The following is a 22,500-nucleotide window of genomic DNA, read 5'->3' on the forward strand; positions in this document are numbered from 1 at the left end:
GTTAAAAAAGGTTCGGGACTACAGGTTTTAGGCATTTAAATAATATAGTTCAATGATTTTCACTGAATTTTTCTAAAGTTAAGACTGATTATTGGCATACTGATTTGAAAGAGGGCGTTGCAATTCTAAATTGTAGTAGATGGCGACACCATGAATAACATTGAATAGATCATTCGTTTGACATTTGACGTGACGGTGCTGGTGCAAGCATTGACTGCATGTGTAAATTGGTGGAGACGTTGACGGAACGTAGACGTTCTTTTCCGTAACGTTCTATGTGAATCGCACAATAATCAGTTTGGAACGATCGCACCATCGAACCCTTCCAGCACACCTCCTGCAGCGCTACGATGTTGAAATTGCGGGCTCCCAATTATTTCGAACGAATTCGCTAGAAGGTTGAGAGGCTTGCAGTTCCATGTCCCGAGTTTCCAATCTCTAGTCCGTGTTCTTTGCTTGGGTCTAGTCCGATTGTCCTGTCTCGAATTTCTTTGGGAATTTTCCTGTGTGTTTCATGGTTTGCAGACCTGTGTTTTACTTGAAGCTGCTCCAAGAAAATATCTACTTCAACGACATTTGAGGTAATATTCGAACTAACTTAGAAACGTAGTCACAGTGACACCTAGCTCTCCCAATTTGATGATAGCGATGTCGTGATAAGGTGGTCCCGCGGTCGAGTGGTTAGCGTATTCGGCATAGAAATCTCAACTAAGTACTACTAATAAAAATGACGCAAGTAATACCTACGTTAAGAAGGTCAAAGGTCCGCTGGGAACGTTAGTGCCATCCAAGAAGAGGATGTCGTGATGAGTATTATCGAAAGCGGCTGTGTGACCAGTATAGTATAAAGATAAATTCAAACAGTTATAATACAGCACAAATCCCTCTGTTTATATCAATCGTATTTTCTGTGGATCGAGAACATCGTGGACTGCATAGCTTGAATAATGGGTTCCCATCTGGACTCGGATTAGTCTTTTTTCGAGCCATTTCAGGCGTCAAATGAAAACGTAATCGGTTATCTGGCTTCGTTTCGTTTTTTTGAACCATTTTTCTTCAAATTCAATGTGAACAGATCTGTATACCCTTCTCTGAAAAATATCATTCATTCTAATTTTACTATGTTTGATCAATTAAAATCGTCATAAAAAACGTGCTAAAAATAAATTTATTTTTTCAAGTGGCACCATTTGTTTAAAACCGTTTTTTTTGGCATGTCCGAGGTTCGTGCCATAGCGCAGCTTACTCATCCTGCGGCCCGGCAGGCTCTTACGGTTGACACATCTGGTGTTACGTTATTTGAAACCATGTTGTATGTGTAACAAAAACTAAGAAATTATTCCCAATTTTTTGACGCCGGATTACGTCTTTCAGTAATGGTGCCAAATCGGAAAACAAGACACGTTTCTATGAAATAGAAATAGCAAATGCAGCGTTCGTTCTACGGACAATGTTAATAGAGGGAGTATTGCAAATGAAGCTCCACTCGCTTGCAATTTAATGTATTGCTATTCGTGGTTGACGATTCATCAGTTCAAATCATGATGATCATCATTATTCAATTCACAGTCTCGTTCCAGCTAGCAAACGGCAGTCTTTCTTCATAGCTGATGTCAGACAGCTGTTTCTATCGATACAAAAGATTTATTCAGTGGATTTTCATGCCGTCTGATGGAGAGTGCTTCTGCATTTTTGCACCTCATCGTTTACGTATGGAGTGCAAGGATTTGAGCGAAAATACCTATTTTTTTAACTTTTACCTGAAACTTTTTTCCAAAGCTCAAAAACTGCTTTGAAAATAAACTACAGTAGAGCTCCGATTATCAGCGGAAAAAAGTGGCAGGGTCTCCTCGGATAGCGAAAATCTCGGATAACGCAATAAAAGTTTAAAATCGAGACATTTCGCGAGACAAACGCGAAAAAATACATTTCAGTGTGAAAGCTATGTTTTATGAATCTATCCATATGTTAAGTCAAGTATACCAGTGATCAGATAATATGGAAGCCATGACCAAAACGAAAGAGCAAGGGCCTACCACTCTCTAACATATTTCGGGAAGTTCTATAGAATAACTATAGAACTCGCTTTCGCGGATAATCGAGATTCTACTGCATTGAAATCACAAAAATCTATAAATATGTTTGAGTGTTCATCGAATCGAATCAATCGAATCAAGATTGGTCAGCGGCTGAGGCATGTAGTGGGATGGCGTATTAGCACCATAAATGTTATGCTCGCTCTGGCCAGGCTCCGTTTTTTTTGCTGCTGTGTTGAACGGACGTGCATATTTTTTCACCTCAGAATGCATCCTCAGAATATAAGCAAAGCAGGCAAAATGCATATTTGAAAAGGAAGACCACGTTAGTTAATGAGGGTGGAGGAATCTACGTGTAATTACCTCATGCCGCCCTGTGCCTAGCAGGAGAAAAAAATACGCGATGCAAACTGAGTTTGCTACGTTTATTGGCAATAATGACACAAATCTCGTGAATTGTTCCCGCGAGAACAAGAATGAATCGTGATTCCCAAATTTTCATCTGCTTCTACAAAACTACGCAAACCCATCGGTCCTTTTCATGGCCACAAAAATTTTCGACTATAGAGTAATTTTTAAAATTCCGACGCATTCTAAAAGAATACCCGAAAGTTTTTTTTACAATTTTTTGCTGGATGAGGCCTTCTACAAATTTAGGAGTGCGTTAAGGGCTTCATAACGGCTTTCTGAGACTCTCAGACTTTCTCCATGCATTCACCTCAGGCTTAAATGGCCAATTTGGAAAACTAATTTTCGTGTTTTTTTTGGTTAAATGTTGTTATTGACACCACCACATTATCACACACTCGATTCGGTTCGATTTTCTGCTGCTGTTCTGAGTGCTCTTTGGAGCATTTTTCCAGGGAATGTAGTTTTGCTAAGAAATACTGAAAACCTGCTTGGATATTCAGTAAATTCAGTGCTCCAGATTCGTTCTAGACAACGAGCAATGGACAGTACATATTCATTCTGAGAGTTAGTTTGAAAATCTGCTCAAATCTGCAAACTGGTAACTATGCCGTTGATAAGATACCGCGAATAATTACCTCTTGCAACGAACTCGAAAAGCGCGTGAAATTCACCTTCCACGGAAATAATCTACAACTTCGTCAGTAGTTAACGCTGCCCTGGTGCTCGTGTATCGTTATCTTGAACATATCCTGACTTTTTGAGTGTTATTTCGAAGATCCGAATCAAGACAATTTTACAATCGCCATTGCACCGTGTGTTTGCCGGACTTCCATCTCTATTAACACATCGACACATCTGTTAACTGTTGTGATCTACTGTGTCTTACTCAGCGAGCTATGTACACGAGCGAAGAGCAAATTGCCAGGCGATTGCGTAGCAATTTACCGCCGAACCACTCAAAAGAAAGACAATGAATTGAAGCCTACCCTTACTTTAGAAACTGTTATGTCGACACTGACGAAATGTTTTGAGAAAAAAAAACCAAAACATCGACTGCATGAGGATCGAGATCAACACCAAGCTCGATGAGATGAAACAAAATCTCCAAAATCAAATCGATGATGTTGATTGATGATTGAGCAGCTGAGAGCCAGCTGCGTTAACGAATCAAAGTCGTTCCGGACCGAATTGGAGGACGCAAAGACTCATTTGGATTCCACAGCTGAGAGCATCTGTCGTCTGGAAAATCGCTCGGATTTAATTGCTGTTGGAATCCCATCCTTCGCAATTGAGGATATGCAACACTACGTCTCTGCTATATCGAGAACTACGGGTTTTGAAGAGCGTAAAGTCTCCCACATCCAGTGCAAGCGTCTGCGTTCGAGTAGATTATCTGATGGTAGCCGTTGTCTCACACTACTTCAGTTCAGTACGGTTTGTTTGAGAGATGAGTTCTACTCCAAATATCATCAAACGAGATCTCAATCTCCAGCACATCGGGATCGATTCTACTCATCGTATCTACATTAATGAAAACCTGACTGCGAATGCGAGAGCGATAAAAAGGGCTGCCTTAAAGATGCGTCAAGAGAAAAACTGGCTGCAGTTTCTTCAAAAAATGGGATTATACATGTGAAAAGAACTACCAATAGTCCGTCCATCCCCATGGTGTCAATCGAACAGCTGTCCAAGTTGTAGAGTTCTATCGTCTATTCTGTTTCACATTTTTTCGTAGTTGTAATTCCAAATTATGTATTGTCAGAGATGAAGTTTGTTTTGAACTGTGTTTTTGTATGTTGTAACCACAGTTTGCAGCCTTTGATCATTGTTTCCCAGCTGTAGAAGTATGTCTAGATTTACGAGAACCACTCCTTCACACGTAATACCGAAGGTTGTTTTAAATACTGTTCTGAAAGACGACAAATTTAATGTTTGCTACGGGAATGTCCAAAGTTTATGCGCTCATCAGTTTACCAAATTTGAAGAAGTGAAACATATGTTGGAAATGTCCAAGATAACAGTTGCATGTTTCACAGAAACCTGGTTGAATGAAGTGATTCCCGACAGCGCAATCAAGATACCTGGCTATAAGTTATTACGAAATGATCGGTTGTACAAGAGAGGCGGAGGTATAGCAATCTATATTAAGAAACTTGTTCGAAGTAAAATAGTGCACAGTACCACGATTGATGTTACCTCCACCCTTAAAACTGAGTGTTTAGCTGCCGAAATAAGCATTGGTGATGTTACTGTTATTCTGCTCGTTGTTTATAACCCACCAGATATTGATTGCTCACTTTTCCTTGAATCGGAATTGGCAAGCTTAATCTCGGCTTATGAACAAATTGTTATGCTGAGTCACTTCAACACTGATCTGCTGCAGCGAAATAACAAATGTGAAAAGCTCAAGTCTGTACTAGACACTTTTGGATTAGACGTGATTGGAAGTGAACCAACTCATTTCTACGATAGTGGATGTTCCCTTTTGTATCTGTTAATAACAAACAAACCTGATGATACGTTTTCGATCAAGTATCTATGCCAGTTCTGTCGAAACATGATCTGATTTTCTGCTCCTTGAATATTGATACACGATCTAGTCCTTTACCAGTAACATATCGAGACTATGTCAATTTTGATTCTATGGCAATACGAACTGCAATGGATAGTGTAAATTGGGATCAGTTTTACTCTTTGCGCGATGTCGACCAGCAATCAAACTTTTTTATTAATACTATTATGAATATTCATGAAACGTGTATCCCTGTCCGTGTAGTTAGGCATCGTAGACAATATAACGGACGAGATAGAGATCCTAGAGATCTTGCTTACAAGGATTGGAAAATCACATCACCAGAACATAAGCCTCGATTGAAGACTGTTTACAATCGGCTAAGGAACAAAGTCAATCTCCTAACTCGACGTGCAAAAGTGCAATACGTAAACGATCTGTTGGGCTCCGAAGGGACGGTGCAAGATTTTTGGAATAAAGTCAAAACACTCGGCGTTGGTAAATCTAAGGAAAAAGAATAATGTCTTTTCGATCCGGACTCCGTTAACGCATCATTTTAGAATAATTTTACTGCTCGTGACTCACTACCTCCAGACTCGGTTGTTCAACGCTGGGAAGAAAACGCCACTAGGTTAGAATGCCAACCCATTCTTATCCATGCGATCTACGAGATCAAATCAAATGCGGCTGGTGTAGACGGAATATCCATGAAATTTTTGAAGATAATTATTACCTGGTTCTTCAATAACATTCTTGCTGATGCAGTGTTTCCATCTCTCTGGCAAAAAATTATAGAATGTTGTGTCCAAGATACGACCGCATTGTTGACGTAGAACTACACTGTTATTTTATATAAGTCGCTTGTTTATACCTTTGGATATTATTCTATAATGCTGTGAAATTTCAGAAACTTGCAAGTATCAAATAACATGCTACATGTTATTTAATATTGCCTCAAAGGAATCGCACCTCTAGGCATCGTTCGTACAACGTAAACCAAGCGCCAAACAAGCGTTCGCCATAGCATGCATACATAGCCATACATTGGTGGATTGAAACTACTAGGAATATAAACACTTCTCATCATTTTGCGCTATTCTCAAAAGAAACGCTTCTGTTAATATTACTGGCTTCGAAAAAAGTTGCATTACTTTCTCATGCTCGAGAGAAGTGCAGTTGTCACCCTTAGTGGAGGAAGTTTTGCTACTGGCAAGCGAAACCTAATCACATACAAAATTCCAGAACGACATTTACTTTCTTGATGACTAAACAAGCGAAATAAACTTTTTTTTGTTAATAACAACCTCGAAAACAGTAGCAATGCTTCATTATGATGAATATTAGCGCAAATACAACCCTAGTTGAAGGCGGTTTTGCGACTGGCTCGCTAACTTTCAAATAACATTCCAGTAAGACATTCAAGATGCTTGGTATTCCCCAAATATTTTTTTGGCGCACAACCTTAACGCTTAACGCTTGACGTGCCGAAATCTACTCCGCTGTTATTCGATGCGGTGTCACACTCGCAAAGGCTCGGTTCAGCGCGAGCGTTTTTCACTGCACCAACTGCACGCGATAGATGACGCTTGCCTCGAAATTGTATTGCCCCTGGCAATGCGTTCGTTTTTTGCAGGGCTCGAGCCTGCCTTCCTCTTCTTCTTGCTCATCACACACTAGGCGAAGCGTCCAATTTATGACGCGAAAAGAAAAACACACGATACGAATAACGCGAAAAACGAACAGAAAAACCAAACGACGATATCCAAGTTGGATTACCACTGGTGGGGTCCAATCTTAGATCGAAGCGCAGCGAAAGCAAAGTGAGCTGGATTGCTCAACAGTCCGATGCCGAATGAAAGTTTGCCTCAGCGAGATCCACTGTTTATACTCTAGGCAAGTATTCCCCTTCATTCTTCTACTTATCCTTTGTTCACGGAGACTTTAAATCCTACGATTTCCCCTCCGTTGGTCGTCGATAAGTTGCTCGTTATTGACAGCACTGTTCGGGAAAGCAAACAAATGGACAGAACAAATGTATGAGAAAATGGAAACGCTTAAAGTTTTCATGAAATTTAACCATTTACAAACCAGGGAATTCTAATGTATAGCATATTAAACAAATCTTACGGTATTTCCGATTCGTTTAGTATGTAAATCGCCAAAATCCGTTCGCGGCAAAAATAGTTATTAACGTTAACTTTATTTCAGAAAAACGTGACCTGTTTTCTGATTTGGCACCCTTAATGAAAGACGTAGTTCTACGTCAAAAAGCGAAAGTGTTGCCACTTCGCAAGAAAAAGCACATCAACGCAATTGATAATTTGCGTCCTATAAGTCTTCTGTGTGGATTATCTAAAGCTTTCGAAAAGCTAATCAAGAGACAGATTGTAACACATATCAAAAGATTTAACCTTCTTTCTGATCAGCAGGCTGGTTACAGAGAAGACCAGAGCGCCAAAACAGCCTTACTTGGGGTTTATGATGACATCGCAGTAGCCGTTGATAACAAGAATAAAGTGATGTTGTTGTTGTTGGACTTCTCAAAAGCGTTCGATACGATCTCACACACTCGTTTTTGCAGCAAGTTGTTCAACCGCTATTTCTTTAGCAACACAACTATATCATTGATTCAATCCTATCTGAGTGAAAGAACACAAGTGGTTGTTTGTAATGGAAAGGTTTCCCAATCGACTGCTGTAACATCTGGTGTTCCGCAAGGCTCCGTGCTTGGACCAGTTCTTTTCGTGATGTACATTGACGATCTTCCGAACGTAATGAGGTATTGTGAAGCCCAAATGTTTGCTGATGATGTTCAGCTTATCTGTATATGTCCTGATAAATCGCCTGCTGAGTTGATACATCTGATTAATGAGGATCTGACTAGACCTCATCGATGGGCTATGAGAAATAAGTTATTTATAAACCAAAATAAAAGCAAGGCTTTGCTGTTTGGAGCGAACAGGGACGAGAGCATAGTACTACCAGATGTGGTAATTGACGGTAATAACATCGAGCCCACCAGTGAAGCAGTTAATCTTGGGATAGTGTTTCAAGACAATCTAAAATGAGACAAATCTGTTTCAAGTCAATGCGAAAAATCTACAGCGGATTAAGGACTTTACGAGCAGTGACGAAGGACATGCCTATGCAAACGAAGCTAAAATTGTTTGAATCACTGCTGCTACCGCACTTCATATTTGCGGATGTTATCTACATGAGTATGACCATGGGACAATTTTCTAAACTTGAAGTTGCTTTGAATGACTGTGTAAGATATGTTTATAACATAAATCGATGGACATCAGTACGTCATCTTTAAGGAACTCACCTGGGTTGTCCTTTTCGCAACTTTCATGCTTTAAGATCATGTTTGTTCTTGAAAAAGATTCTGAATCGGAGAGCACCAAATTATATTTTTTCCAAGCTTACGCCACTTCGAGGGAGACGCACTATGGGTTTCGTTGTTCCGTTTCATAATACTGTTCTTAATGGAGAATCGTTTTTCGTGAAGGGTGTGGTGTATTATAAGCGTTTAAGTTTTTCGCTAAATCGTAAACCAAGATGTTGGCATCAGCCTTGACATTCCGAATGGTCTTCAACCGCAGTTGGCGGATTCAGGTCCGACGCTTGAATTGGACTTTGCGGACAATCGTGACAGTTTATTGTCTTTCTAATCACTCGCACCGCAGTATATTAAAGACAATCCAGCAAGTTTTTCCAGCTCCCAAGTTGAAGCTGATGAGTCTGGAGGTGAACAGTTGTTTTCTTCTCCTCCTTTAGGATGAATATTTCGGAACCACGTTACTTTTAAACGGCGAAGAGAAAATACCGAGCAGATCTATTTATAAACTCCAGAACGCTGTCAGAAGCTTGCGTATCCGACTACTTGGAGCGCCGCTATCGGCAAAACAAAGTACCTCATCTCTGTATGATCGGAGCTTTATGATATAGGTACTTCTGTGAGTATTTCATTCATTGTTCATTCAACACGCATAAGGAGTTTTACCCAAAAAAAAGTCCAACTGGCAACACGGACTGCCATTCCCTCAAATTGCCAACCTCCACCCCCCATTCATACGCTCCACACACGCTCTGGGAAAGTCGCGCGCCACGGGTGATCTAGTTAATTTTTTGCCATGCTTTCGACCTATTCTGGTCTCCAGTGTAACCATGTAGTTCATATGTATTTCTCTCCCTCTTATTTCATGCTAACCCTCCTTCATTCAAAAACGGTGACGCTCCAATACACCGGAACTCGCTCTACCTGCTACGCGTTCTCTTGGCACATGGCGGAAAACACAAAACTGCATGCAATCGCGGGAATGCAGGATTTCCTCTCAGTTTGAAGGATGCAAGAATGCGAAGGTTGAAAGAGCGCAAACTAGCGAAGTCATCCTATTGCAACAGCCCTAACGGTGGCCAAAATAGCACCAGTAGCAGTCCGAACCCCGGGAACAGTGGGAACATCGGAAGCAGCAGCACCACCAGCAGCAACGGCGGCGGCGGCGGCGGCAGCAACAACAACACAAGTGCGCGATTGAAATCACTGGATGCATTCGTTGTAAGTAGTACATATGTATTTCACATAAAACTTTATGATTTTTCACATCGCATTTTTTATCCCGTGCTCTGTGGAAGCACACTTTTTTTTTCCTGAAACTAAATAGCCGCATTTTTTGTTGTCAAAATATCGATTAATTTCGAGCATACCGAATCCATTCTAGGCAGCTGGTGAAAGCGGGGGTTGAATCAAAAACGAAGCGCACAGGAAACAGGGAGCGCCCCAACAAGTGACAGTCGGCTGGATGGTTGGATGGTTGGATGTGCAAAATTCGATACGAAAAGTGTGAAGCAGAGACACCCCAAAAGTTCGGTAGCAGCAACACAACATTTTTCCAGCATGCCACCGACACTCCTAACCAGTAAATATTGATTTGTTTTCCACCACTGCTGGCTGGTTGTCCCACGAGCTCCAATATATAAGAGATGCTCCCCTGGGGGGACGGAGGTGAACTGTCGCTGTTTATCGAACGAAAACTTTGGAAGTTTTCGTTTACACGCTAGATTCTCTGTTCGACTGAGAAATCAATTGTTAAAAGCTGGTTGATATTCAAATGCTTCCAACCGATACCTAATTATTTTGAATGAATCTATAATAAAAACTTACAATTTCTGCGTGTAGACTTTAAGCCCGCAGGTCATTCGGCACACATGAGTCATGGGACAAATATAGACCCAGATAAAAACCACCCATCACTGGGAATCTTGCACTACCCGCGGAGTCAGATGCATAAAAAGCCACTCAATTCCTATGTATCCAAATGAAACAAGCCATCAGCCGCCTATTCGATTAATGTCACCCACGCGAAGTACGTGCAGATAGAAAGGAGAATGCTGCTTGTACATAATCGTTTCTCAAGTAAGCCGCTGCTGGGCTGCTGCGAAAGGGCTGAACATATATAATGCGTTCGCGAATGATATGCCATCGAATCGATAAATACGGGAAAACCAATACGTCAGGTTTGGATACTTTTTTGCATTGGGAAAATGTAACCGTTGGTGGACCGTTTGTACGAGGGATTGAAACCAGGTGTCTTTTACGCGGCTTTCCGAGTAGAGATCACCCGGCCCTTTCAATTGCCCGGCTAAGGTGGAGCGATCAGATCTTCGAGAATGCCGCCTTCGCACTACGAAAGCTTCTTTTACCTCATGTACCCGAATGGATTGCTTTTTTCCATTGGCCTTTGGCCTTTCAACGCTCACCACACACCCCCTCGATATTTGTTTGTATTTTTTATTGGAGAGCACTTCTAATTTAACAAAGTTATATCCCGAGAACGGTTGATCCTAGCATAAAATGATATGTATAGTTTTTCATGTTGAATCGCATGTAGATTATATTTCCCATGTTACTTTTCTTAAATGGTTACGATTTCACAAAGTATTGAAATTTCATAAATTTCATACATCCATTTTGGTCAGTCCGACACGGCACAACTATACGATAAATTTTTGTTAAATGAGAAGTGGTTTCCAATAAAAATATCGAAAGGGAGATGTTTCGACACACAAAAGATTTTAATATTAAATTCAAGTTTTGAGTAAAATTTTTAAACAGTGTGTTTAAAATGTTATTTTCCATCAACTTTGTCAAACATTATATTTTCATCAGACATTTGGATTTTGAGTTACGATTTTTTGAAAGAAAGATCAATGATGTTGGATACGCCCTTTCAAAAAATCAGTCGTAAATTAAATTGGTTATCTCTTCTCTTCTCTATCGATATATAAAAATCCTGTGTCACAATGTTCGTGGTGGAACTCCTCCCAAACGACTTGACCGATTTTCATGAAAGTGTGCACAAAAAAAATATTGTGTTGTATCTAGGACACGACCGCAGTTTTCAACGTAGAACTACGGAATTATATTATTCAATCCACATCATTTCGGATATTATTTTAGAATGCAGCGAAATTTTTTGTAATAACTTTTTAACTATTTAATTTTTCATTACTTCAGTAGACTCGGAAGAGTCGAATCTCTACTTTCGACTCCTCGAAAGCTATCAGCACTTCTCGTTTATTTAGTACAACTCGCATCAGACTTTCTCCTTCCACTCAGATATCGATCACAACTATGAACCCTTTTGCTCCTATATTCCGCTTGAGATGTGATCGAACCCCACAACATGCAACAGTAAGGTTACCCTGCTGGAATTTGAAAGCATACTTTCATGAAATAAAGGGTGTGTCACATCAAATTGCATCACGGAAAAAACGCTGTAGAAATTTAATTTTTAGGAATTATATCTTCAGCTTTCGCTTATAATCAGATAAGAGTGTATAGATCACGTTGGCCATGTTTCACTGTCAATTTTTCGTAAATTTGGAAAAATGCCGTCGAACGAAAAAGAGCGTCGTGAATTAATCCTGTGCACTCATTTCGAGAATCCGGAGTTGTCACATCGGGACATCGGTAAGATGCTGGGAATCGTCCAATCCACGGTCAGCAGAGTACTAAAACGATACTTCGAGAACCTAACCATCGACCGGAAGGTGAAGAACGGCAAAAATGGATGCTCCGTCAGTGAAAAAGATCACAAGCGCGTAGTTAAGCAGTTTAGACGTGATCCGAGAAGTTCGGTCCGGGATGTCGCCAATAAGCTGAATTTGTCAAGTTCATTCGTCCAGCGGACCAAGCAGTGGGAGGGCCTGCGTACATACAAGGTTCAGAAGGCTCCTAACCGCGACGAAAGGCAAAACATGGTGGGGAAGACGCGAGCCCGGAAGCTGTACACCGAAATGCTGACGAAGCCGCATTGCCTGGTAATGGACGACGAAATTCCATTTCCAGCAAGGAAAAAAGTTCACGGTGGCACATTTTAAGGAAGAAAATGTACCTGTCAGTAGGGTATATCGTATCCTGGGTTCCCTCAACGTAGAGCGGAAGGTCGGAAGTGGTCGTCCGGTGACGATAATGACGAAGCAGAGGAAGACATCGTTAAAGAAGCTGTTTGACAACAAGGACGCAACCAGCCTGCGTGACGCCGGTCGGAAATATGGCTGCTCCTACGTATTGTTCCATCGGACCCTCAAGATGGAAGGAATCGTCTGCAGGAAGAAGACGAGGTCGCCGATTGATTGCAGATTGAGACGGTTAAATCACAGTGTCGGTGGATGACTAAAAAATACCGAGGGACGTCTTTCGTTCTGGACAACGAAAGCTATTTTCCGCTGTCTAAAACGCATATTCCAGGAAATGATAATTACTACTCCAGCGACAAGTCATCCACACTGCCTGAAGTGAAATACAAGTTCAAGCACAAGATTGAAATAAAGGTTATGTTGTACATCGCCATTTCCGACCGGAGCATTTCAAAGCCTTGGTTTAAGCCGAGTGGTCTGGCAATCAACCAACAAATCTATCGTGAAGAGTGCCTCGATGAAATCATGCTGCCGTTCCTGAATGAGCATCACGCGGATGGGAAGTACGTCTTCTGGCCGGACAAGGCGTCTTCCCATTACGCCAAGAAGACGCTGGCGTATCTTGAGGAGAAAAAGATACCGTTCGTGCCGAAAGATCGTAACCCAACAAACTTACCCCAGTGCCGCCCAATAGAGGATTTCTTTGGCTCACTCAGTGCCTTAGTGTATAAAAACAATTGGAGGGCCAAGGACACGAAGCAACTGACTACAAGAATCCGGAATTGTATCCGGAAAATGGACGTAAGTGCCGTTCAACATCATTTCTAGTGAGAGCATCGCGACAAAGTTGCGTCGAACAGTAGACCACGGCCCTTACTCAAACATTCACATTTTTTTGAAGAAAATACATCGTGTTATTAATAAAAAATACTGAAATCGATGAAAAAAATTTTTTTTTTATATGTGATTGAAAAAATTTTCATTTTTTATGTAACACCCGTTAGTATAATTTGATCGCCCTGAAATGGTTTTTTTTTAGTTGTAGAATCAGTTGACGATAATTGTGTCATGTGTCAACATCTATTTCAACTACAGCACTGAACTTGTTATATGTGAAGCGTGGATTTTCGTACACTTTTAAAACTTCTACGTCTTTTATTGCAATATCTTCATTTTGACTTTTGAGATAATCAATGAAGACATCGGAGGAAAGCTGATCGCTCATACCCACAATTTTTAATCTGGGCACCGATGTGGGAACAACAGCACTGTATTTTTAACCCAAATTGCTTTCGATGTCATTTTTTACATCGTTTATATTGACTCCAGTAGCACACTCAACAATGATGGAGCCATCTTTACCATTCCTAAAATTGTTAATTTTGTGTGTTCTTGGATCAAGTTTCGTTTTAAAATGCTTTCGAGTATCCTCGCAAGCTTGTTTGGACTCTTTAGGGTTTATAACAATGACTGGATGAGCCTTACGATTCTTTTGTTTGACACTAATATCCGTTGTCTTTTTTTCATTAACAATGTTAGAACTTCTTACAACATCCGCGAAACTTATCTTATTTTGAAGAACATTATCCTCATCATTATTATGACATTTACGTTTCTTCCGTTTCGGATTATTCTGGTTCGATTCTGTAAGAATTATACCAGGTTCACCTAGCGAATCATTATTCATTCCAGCTAATTTATTTTGCGCATTAATTGATAAAACTGAACTTGTCATTGAATCCAATTTCTCACGTATTAATTTATCAAGAGACCCATTTACATCTTGTCTCAATTCTTCTATACCGCACTTTAACGCACTGTCTATCTGAGCAGTGATCTGATCTCGCATGCCCGTAAGCGAGTCAGAGAGTGAAGATAATTTCATCACCTCTTTCTCTATCTTACGCACATCCAAGATAATATCACTCTGCTCACCACAACCCTGGTCTGATAAACAGTCATTGCATTTAAAAAAAACATTCACATTCTCCGTGATAAGCTTTGCCGTCGCTTTAGTCAGAGGAGTACAGCGGTAGTGGAATACACCGCTACACTTACCTATACAGCAAACCGGCAGATCACTTACCACTATCCCCAGTTTACACACAGAACATTCCATTGCCAATTCCTCCAATACAAATTAAAGCGGACGCTATTAGACACAACAAACACCATACAGTGAAAAGTAGTAAAAACAATTGAATCGCCACAGCTGCTATACGAGAAAAGTAGCACGCTGGGGCGATCGAGAAAAATAAACAAGAATCAGCTGTTGTTGCAGCCGTTCCTCTACTTAGCCTTATAATAATGCACAATGGGCATGCGAATGAAGTAATCTTTCGCTGCACAAAACAATATTTCACACGTAATTTTTTTTAATAATCACAGCACTAAACACACTAGTATGTCCAACATGATTATCGAACAAACTTGTTGCACCAGCAACATTATTCCACATCTCATAAATACATCAATATATCTCTGGCACCGCATGGAAACAACAACAATGACAATACTTGCATGTATCAAATATCATGCTACATGTTATTTAGTATTGCCCCAGTGTTTTCGCACCTCCAGGTATCGTTCGTACAACGTAAACTAAGCGCCAAACAAGCGTTCGCCATAGCACGCACTTCTTATTATTTTGCGCTATTCTCAAAATAAACTGTTAATCTTACTGACCTCGAAAAAAGTTGCATTACTTTCTCATGCTCAAGAAAAGCGCTTCTGCTGTATTTAGTGGAGAAAGTTTCGCTACTGGTACGCGAAACCAAATCACAGACAAAATTGAAGAACATTTCTCGCGTAACTTTTGAAAAGGTTCAATGTAACATTTTCGCCAACTCGAGAAAAACGTAGTTGAAGACCCGAACATTATTTTGCGAATTGTCTTAAAAGCTATCAATCTTTATCACTGTTTTCACCACTAGCTGTCAAGAATAACTTTGTAAAACCAATCGTAACTATTGTTCCGTGATTTGAGATTAAGGTTGAAGCCTCGGAGCGAAAAATGTTACATTGGACGTTTTGACTGCCCGCGTTTGCACATTGGACATATTACGTTGCACTATAAAAATTTTAAACTAACTAATAAACAACAATCCAAATATCAGCATTTCGTTCTAAAGACTGATTATTATTGTTATCACTCGTTGAATTGCACTGAAATCGATAACAACATCTGTAAGAAACAAATTCCAAAACGACCGAAGTACGACTGCGAGTTGTTTTGACTGCTTTGTTACTTCGGACGTTTCGGCCGTCGGAGGAAAGTGGCGTCCGAAGTAACAGCCGGGTGCTTAAAATTCGAATCTGTACATTGGATATTTTTTGTATCGGCGACAAAAAGATGAAGAAGATAGATACGTGAACGATTGTTTTTGTAATACATTCAATGATTGAAAACTAATAGCGTGCATCCATTAACTCGATTTGTTTACATTTGTTACATAGGACCTTTTCAAAAGTTACGCGAGATTTATTCTCTTGGTGAGCCGACGATAGCCTAGCTTGATGATTCCCCACACAATTATGTAGCTCATAACCTTAATGCAATGGCGTCAGTTTGATGCAATGATTGCAATGCCAGAGACATCAGCGAGTTAGTAATTTGGTTGTGTCCACAGCTCAAGCCGAAATGAAGACATGTGATAACGCAAAACAAGGAAGAACAAGCGATGTTCATTGCTTCCCAAACAGAACGAGCCTGAAAGTTGCTTCAGCGAGATCCACTGTTTATTGGCGATCTAACGCAAAACGTAAACGATCGGTGAGACATCTGAATTTTGTTTTTAAACTAAGAAAATGATGAGAAGGTAATCTAAAACTCAAAAACAAATCATCCTTTGTTCCCAGAGACTTCAAATCTAACGGTTTCCCCTTCGTTGCTCGTCGATAAATTGCTCGTTATTGACGGCACGGGTAGAAACAAATCAGCAGAACAAATGTATGGGAAAATGGAAACGCTTATAGTTTTCATGAATTTTAACCATTTACACACCAGGTTTTTCTAATGTATAGCGTATCAAACATAAATCTAAGGAAATTTCCGATTCGTTTGGTACGTAAATCATCAAAATACGTTCGCGGCGAAAATAGTTATTAACGTTAACTTTATTTCATAAAAAAGTGACCTGTTTTCTGATTTGACACCCTTAATGAAAGACGTAGTTCTACGTCAAAAAATGAATGAAATGAAGAATGAGCTTCATTACAACATTACACGTATTCTGTCACACACCTTGCTGGCTGTATTCGGTTGAATGGCAAAAACGAGGATTACCTCATATGAAAATTTTCAATTTGGATAGTCGACAAAAATTTGCTGGACTGGTGCGATTGGAAATAAAAACTGTATGGTAACCATCTACCAAGTAGCCATTCGGTAAATTCTCACAAGTACTGCTAGCAACTGCAAAAACTAGAGACACCGATCCAGCACAAACCTCGAGAATTAGCTTAAATCCTTGGTATCAGGACAACGCCAAACTTCATGTCTCGATAATTTACTCAATAAATTATTATATATGCAAATAAATAGAATAAATATATGTCAGTCAATAAAAAATAAAGCTATTTTCCCAAAATTGGCACGAACATTCCGGGCAACCCAATTTGACCGATCCTGATTTTTATTTGCATTCTCGCTGATTTTGAAGAATTATAGTAGACAACCCTGCAGACCACCAATACTACTACTTATTAATCCTTTCCCCTATAACGTCGAACCTCACTCGTGGTGTATAGATATGAGAATATAACATAGCTTCAGGCACATGATGTCCGTGAGAATGCTTCGAACGAGACCAAACAACTGAATATCATTAATTTTTCGTTATTTTTCTGAAATTTTGAATGAACTTCAGTAAAAATGAATTGTAATTAGTTTAATAAATCTGTACGTAGCAATGAATCGTTAGTTTTTAATTTTGCATCTTGATGTGTTATACGTGTATTCGCATATTAAGGAAGTCAATGATAGATACACACAGAGATGCCAACCTTCCTGATTTTTCAGGATTTCCCAGACTTTTTAGCACGCTCCCTGATATCCTGACGAACACTCAATTTATACTGATTTTTTCTGAAATGATCCTGATTTTTCCTGATGTCAAAAGTTTTCTGTCATGATAGTTCTCCGGTTCGCACTTGTATATATCTCACATTAAGTTAAATTCTCTAGACGTAAAACTGTACTTATTTTTTTTATCTCTACCCTAAATTGTTTCGTTGCATTCCAAAACAGTGCTAGAAAATTTCATGAAGCCAGATTGTCTGACGAATTTATGAAATTACAAAAAGATTAACCTTTTGCGGTCGGAATTAATTTCTCTTGAAAAAGACCCTCTCATATATCCACTCTAATATTATTTTGTTTATATCGAGTATCATTATCTCTTATTCATAGCAACTCAGTATACTCAGGTAACTAGACATTAAAATTCGTTTAGAAAAAATGTAAAATATTTCATCATTGAATAAAGTATTTAGTAAGATTCTTTGCGGTGGTGAGAGCAAACGATTGCATAAGGTTAAGTTTGAAAAACAACATTGCCTTATTGAGGATAATGAGTATGTAGATGTATCCTCAGAGTTATTAATGTAGGAATACGTTTTAGAGTGTAAAATTACTCAAGCGAAAAATTTAAATCCACATTCAATATAAAAAGATTTTATATGTAATTTGTTCGTCTGATTCAAAGTAGAAACATCTTTAATGATGGGACTATGGTAAATATATCTATAACCGTACTAAATATTATAAAAATAGGAAAAATTCAATAATTCTTCCACTGCTGATATGCTTTCCTCATTTGTTGAGGACGATGAATTTTTAATATTGCTTTCTCTCCAATTTACTGTAGTTATGCTGTAGGTTTTTTCGGAAAAATTATAAACGATCAAAAGGTTAGTCGAAACACTAGCATTTCCGCTTATGCGAGGATTTATACCAAGCTTATTAAGTCTTTTCCATATCCGGTCTTCGCCCGAAGAAAGATATACTCTGTTTCTGGTGGGATTTGGAATGGATTCTGTATCATGAGCTACTATCAAGCAACCTGTTTCTCACATGTATGGCTCGCAGTAGTTTTCGACGAGGAAGCAAACATGTTCTTTTTTTTTTTTTTATCTGTATTATAGTGATTTTCAACTCATTTGGCTGGTTCGTCACTTTTACTTCCATTTTTGGAAGAATGTCGGGAGTGAGAATTGAACTCGTGACCTTCAGCGTGAGAGGCATGGATGTTACCACTACGCCAGATCGCCTCCACTACAAACATGTTCTGGGTGGATAGAATATTTAAGCTGTGTGAAAGATGACGACAAATTTCGAAACAGAACTATGGGTATAAAATTGAATTATAATGCTTTGATTCAAAATTAACTTTTTAACTTTTTGGACAACCCATTATGAGCTTATTTTCATTCTTCCTGATTTTTTCAAATTATAGTTGGCAACCCTGGATACACACGATACATAATAGTGGAACGACTCGATGTGTTGGTGTGTGGTCTGTGCTGGAATCATTAAACTATCCAGGTCGTGCAAAGGTGGCCAGATAATATCTCTCATTCACTGACAAATTCCGGGAAGACCTATAGATTAATTATGGTTTTCGCTGTTGCAAATAATCCGCACCACGGATACTCGGGGTTCTACTGTATATTGCCCTTAATAACAACAAAATTATAAGGGTCTGTGTTTAAGGACACAAACGAGAACTTGACAAAGAACTGTGATTGTTCGAAAAAATTGTTTTGAGATTTTGTTTTTTTAATTGTTCAGAAATTCATAAATTGAACTAATTGAATATTCCAAACGGCGACCCTGGAAACAGCCGTTTGTTACATAGATTAGTATTCTACAAACGGGTGATATGATTTAAAGTGATAGAAAAATTTCGTTTGTTTTCATATTCCAGAAGCCGAGCTCGACTATAAACAGACGAGTAGCTCGTCTGGTTCGACGACCGTTTGGCCGCTATGTTTTCAGCTGCAATTGGACGATTTTACAGATTTTCAAATGGGCCTCTTCCAAACAACACAACCAAATGTAAACATTGAACTCATATCCAGGGATGCTAGATGACTGTTTTGAATATATTAACATGACACGAAAAGGGTCTTCACATATTGAACGAAAATGAGTAATGAGTAAACAACTACTTTATGGAAAATACATATATATAGATTTAAAACTTTTCTTGATAAATCGTTGATTAGATGAACAAACATTGCCCCCAATAAATCCATAATTACAAAACGTCTGAGTGATGAAACCATATGCTCGAGGAAAAATATCAATGAAACCAAAAGATATATGAAACTTATTCCTTTTTGTTATGTTTTTTTAATATTTTGGCACTGAGAAAAGAGTATCGATTGATCAATTTTAAAATTATTTGTTGTTTTTCTCAAAACAAAAACATGTCTTCTCTTCTGACATCACTGATCATACCGAGAAAAACTGACTGAAGTCTCTCCAGTCTACCAAATAAAACATTTCAATGAAACTCGTGTACTGGAAGTCGAGACGAGACGAGATGAATTGCTCGTCTCGTTTTCTGGAATAGGGCCCTATGACATTATTCTGCAGTTCGAATTTTTTTTCATATAAATGGAATTCTGAAAAACTTAAAGAAAAATGCAAAGCAAAAGATTTTTTTTTAAATTTATATTTGTATTTTTTTATATATACACAACCAAAGGAACTAAGTTGTGCCAATTGTTTGAGCATATACAAACTGCTAGGTTCAAAATAACATATAATGCAAAAAATGACATCAAACATTTTACTCTCATATCATGATCAAATACCGAGAAAGGAAAATTTGTGTGGTTGGTGCCGCAGTAATTTCGTAATAATCAAATCTGCCGTCAAGATCATCTGATAATTTAGACAGCTTGATAAACAAGAGTCAAATCGAGAATATGAGAATGTTGAATCATCTGTTTACGAACACTGTATATCTGTTCTTGCGATAGATGCTGTCTCTTTTCGTCAACTTTTATCTCAATGATTAATTTGCATTTTTCCTGATATGTTTTTTGATAAAAGCGTACCCGTAGGACGCTGTTGATTTAATTTGTTTTCATCCAGTCTGCCAGAAAATATCGAAGCGATGCGATTCGCGATTGTCATTCTACTGCTGGTGGCACTTATTGCCGCGGCCACATCCAATCCACTGAAACCAGGTCTGTGAAGGTGTGAAATTTCTGAATTCAGAAAATTAATCTACCTTATTCCAACAGTTTTCTCTGCTCGCCATGAGGTGTACATGGAATGTGGAACTGCCTGCCCGAATACGTGTGACTCAATCAAAGACTCGGTTCCGCGTCCATGTCCTGCCATCTGTATCAGCGGATGTTTTTGTCGCAGAGGTTATGTTCTAGATGAGCGCAAAGAGTGTATACTACCTAGGAGATGTCCGGTAGATGAAGCGCCCGTGGACGCTAACACGTGATGTCTATAATCCATAACCGATTCAATAATGACTTATTCACGACAATTGTGCATTAGATTCTTTTGTGAATTATATTGTTATTCCAACAGTAACGTGTGTATCAAATGATCAAATGAATTAATATTTAATTGAAAAAAAAATCGTAAAAATATTAGGCCATGATTTTTATAACATTTTCAAAAGTGATCAGTATTTCAAAAGTTTATTCAAGTGTAAGTCGATCAATTCCGTATGTCAAAAATAAAAATATTAGTATTGTTTATATTTGGGTGTAGCAAACCTGTGAATTTCGCAAAATAATAATTCAGAAAAAAATCAATGGACTCTGTATATTGAGTATTGCTCTGATGATGAAGGGCATCTTTGAATATTTAAATTAGGTCAGCTTTTCAGAATTTAATAATAATAATTTAATATATGCAAATATATAAATGTAGAACTAAATATAATCTTCACGGAGATCACGGAAGGCCATGTCAGGCGAATACAATGGAATCCGTCCGGAGTAACTTTTCATGCAAAATATATTGGGTTGGGGAAAAAGAAATGTCGTATATTGTCAATATATGGCAACACTTAAACATATTCTTTATTGTACTTATCGCATCGGGACATACTATACGGCTATTTAAAGACGACAATCTGTGCTATAAGTGTCGTTTTGACAGTGTTGTGATTGTCCTTTTCAGTCTCAAGTTATAGCGCGTCAAAGATGGAGTCCATCAAGCAATAAATTTGCCATATTTTCCGTTTTTACTTCCTGAGGGGGGATAATGAAGTTGCCTTCTAAATGGCAACAAGTTTGCGAACAAAACGGCGCATATTTGACTTAAATTGGATAATTTTAAGTAAGTTAAATAATGCGTCAAATTCCGATCAGAAATACGACATTTCTTTTCCCCAACCCTATATATGAAATACTATATTGAAACGAACGTTCACATTTAATCTTTCATGAAAGTCCTACAGCTTCCAAGCCCATTTCAATACCTTCAACATCGAAGCATTTGTATCCCAACGTAAGTTCCACTCATGGTGAAGACTCCAAATGCAACAGTCATAATTTCAAAAGCGAAAAATCATACCAATCGATATTGAACAACCCGTTCTTCTTCTTCTTCAATGGCACTTACGTTCCTAGAGGAATTTCGCCGTCTCAACGTAGTATTACTTGCGTCATTTTTATTAGTACTTAGTTGAGATTTCTATGCCAAATAACACGCCTTGAATGCATTCTGAGTGGCAAGCTCTAGAATACGCGTGATCACAGTGCAAGTCGGAGGAAATTTCTTTGACGAAAAATTCCCCCGACCAGAACGGGAATCGAACCCGAACACCCGGAATGTTAGTTATGACGCTAACCACTCGGTCACGGAAGCACGAACAACCCGTGAAATTCCTTATATTTGTTTATTAAACATGGTATATTAATAGTTGACCTAGTTATACGATAAGAAACAACGAACAATGTTTTCAGACTATAACCCTGTTCAAATTTGCGTTGTAAAAGCAACCGGGCTTACTCCGCCAAAAGGAAAGAATATTCCGCTATTTACCCGCCTACGACGCAACCCGATTAGTCCTCTGATAGCAGGAACCGAAGACAGCAAACACATTGACTCTGCGTACTGTATGGTGTAGACACACA

General features: G+C 38.9%; 1 protein-coding gene across 5 annotated transcripts in view; it reads left to right on the forward strand.

The window, feature by feature from the left end:
* LOC129765285 (serum factor response D-like) overlaps nucleotides 1–22,500 on the forward strand; it is a 75,816-nt gene that overhangs the window by 34,852 nt on the left and 18,464 nt on the right. For all 5 annotated transcript variants that reach the window (XM_055765435.1, XM_055765438.1, XM_055765436.1 and 2 more), the window contains one exon: nucleotides 9,288–9,520. In XM_055765435.1, coding sequence (XP_055621410.1) covers nucleotides 9,288–9,520 — 233 coding nt within the window. The remainder of the gene's footprint in view (nucleotides 1–9,287; nucleotides 9,521–22,500) is intronic.

The sequence above is a fragment of the Toxorhynchites rutilus genome, chromosome 2 (genome assembly GCF_029784135.1).
Source record: "Toxorhynchites rutilus septentrionalis strain SRP chromosome 2, ASM2978413v1, whole genome shotgun sequence".
NCBI lineage: Eukaryota > Metazoa > Arthropoda > Insecta > Diptera > Culicidae > Toxorhynchites > Toxorhynchites rutilus.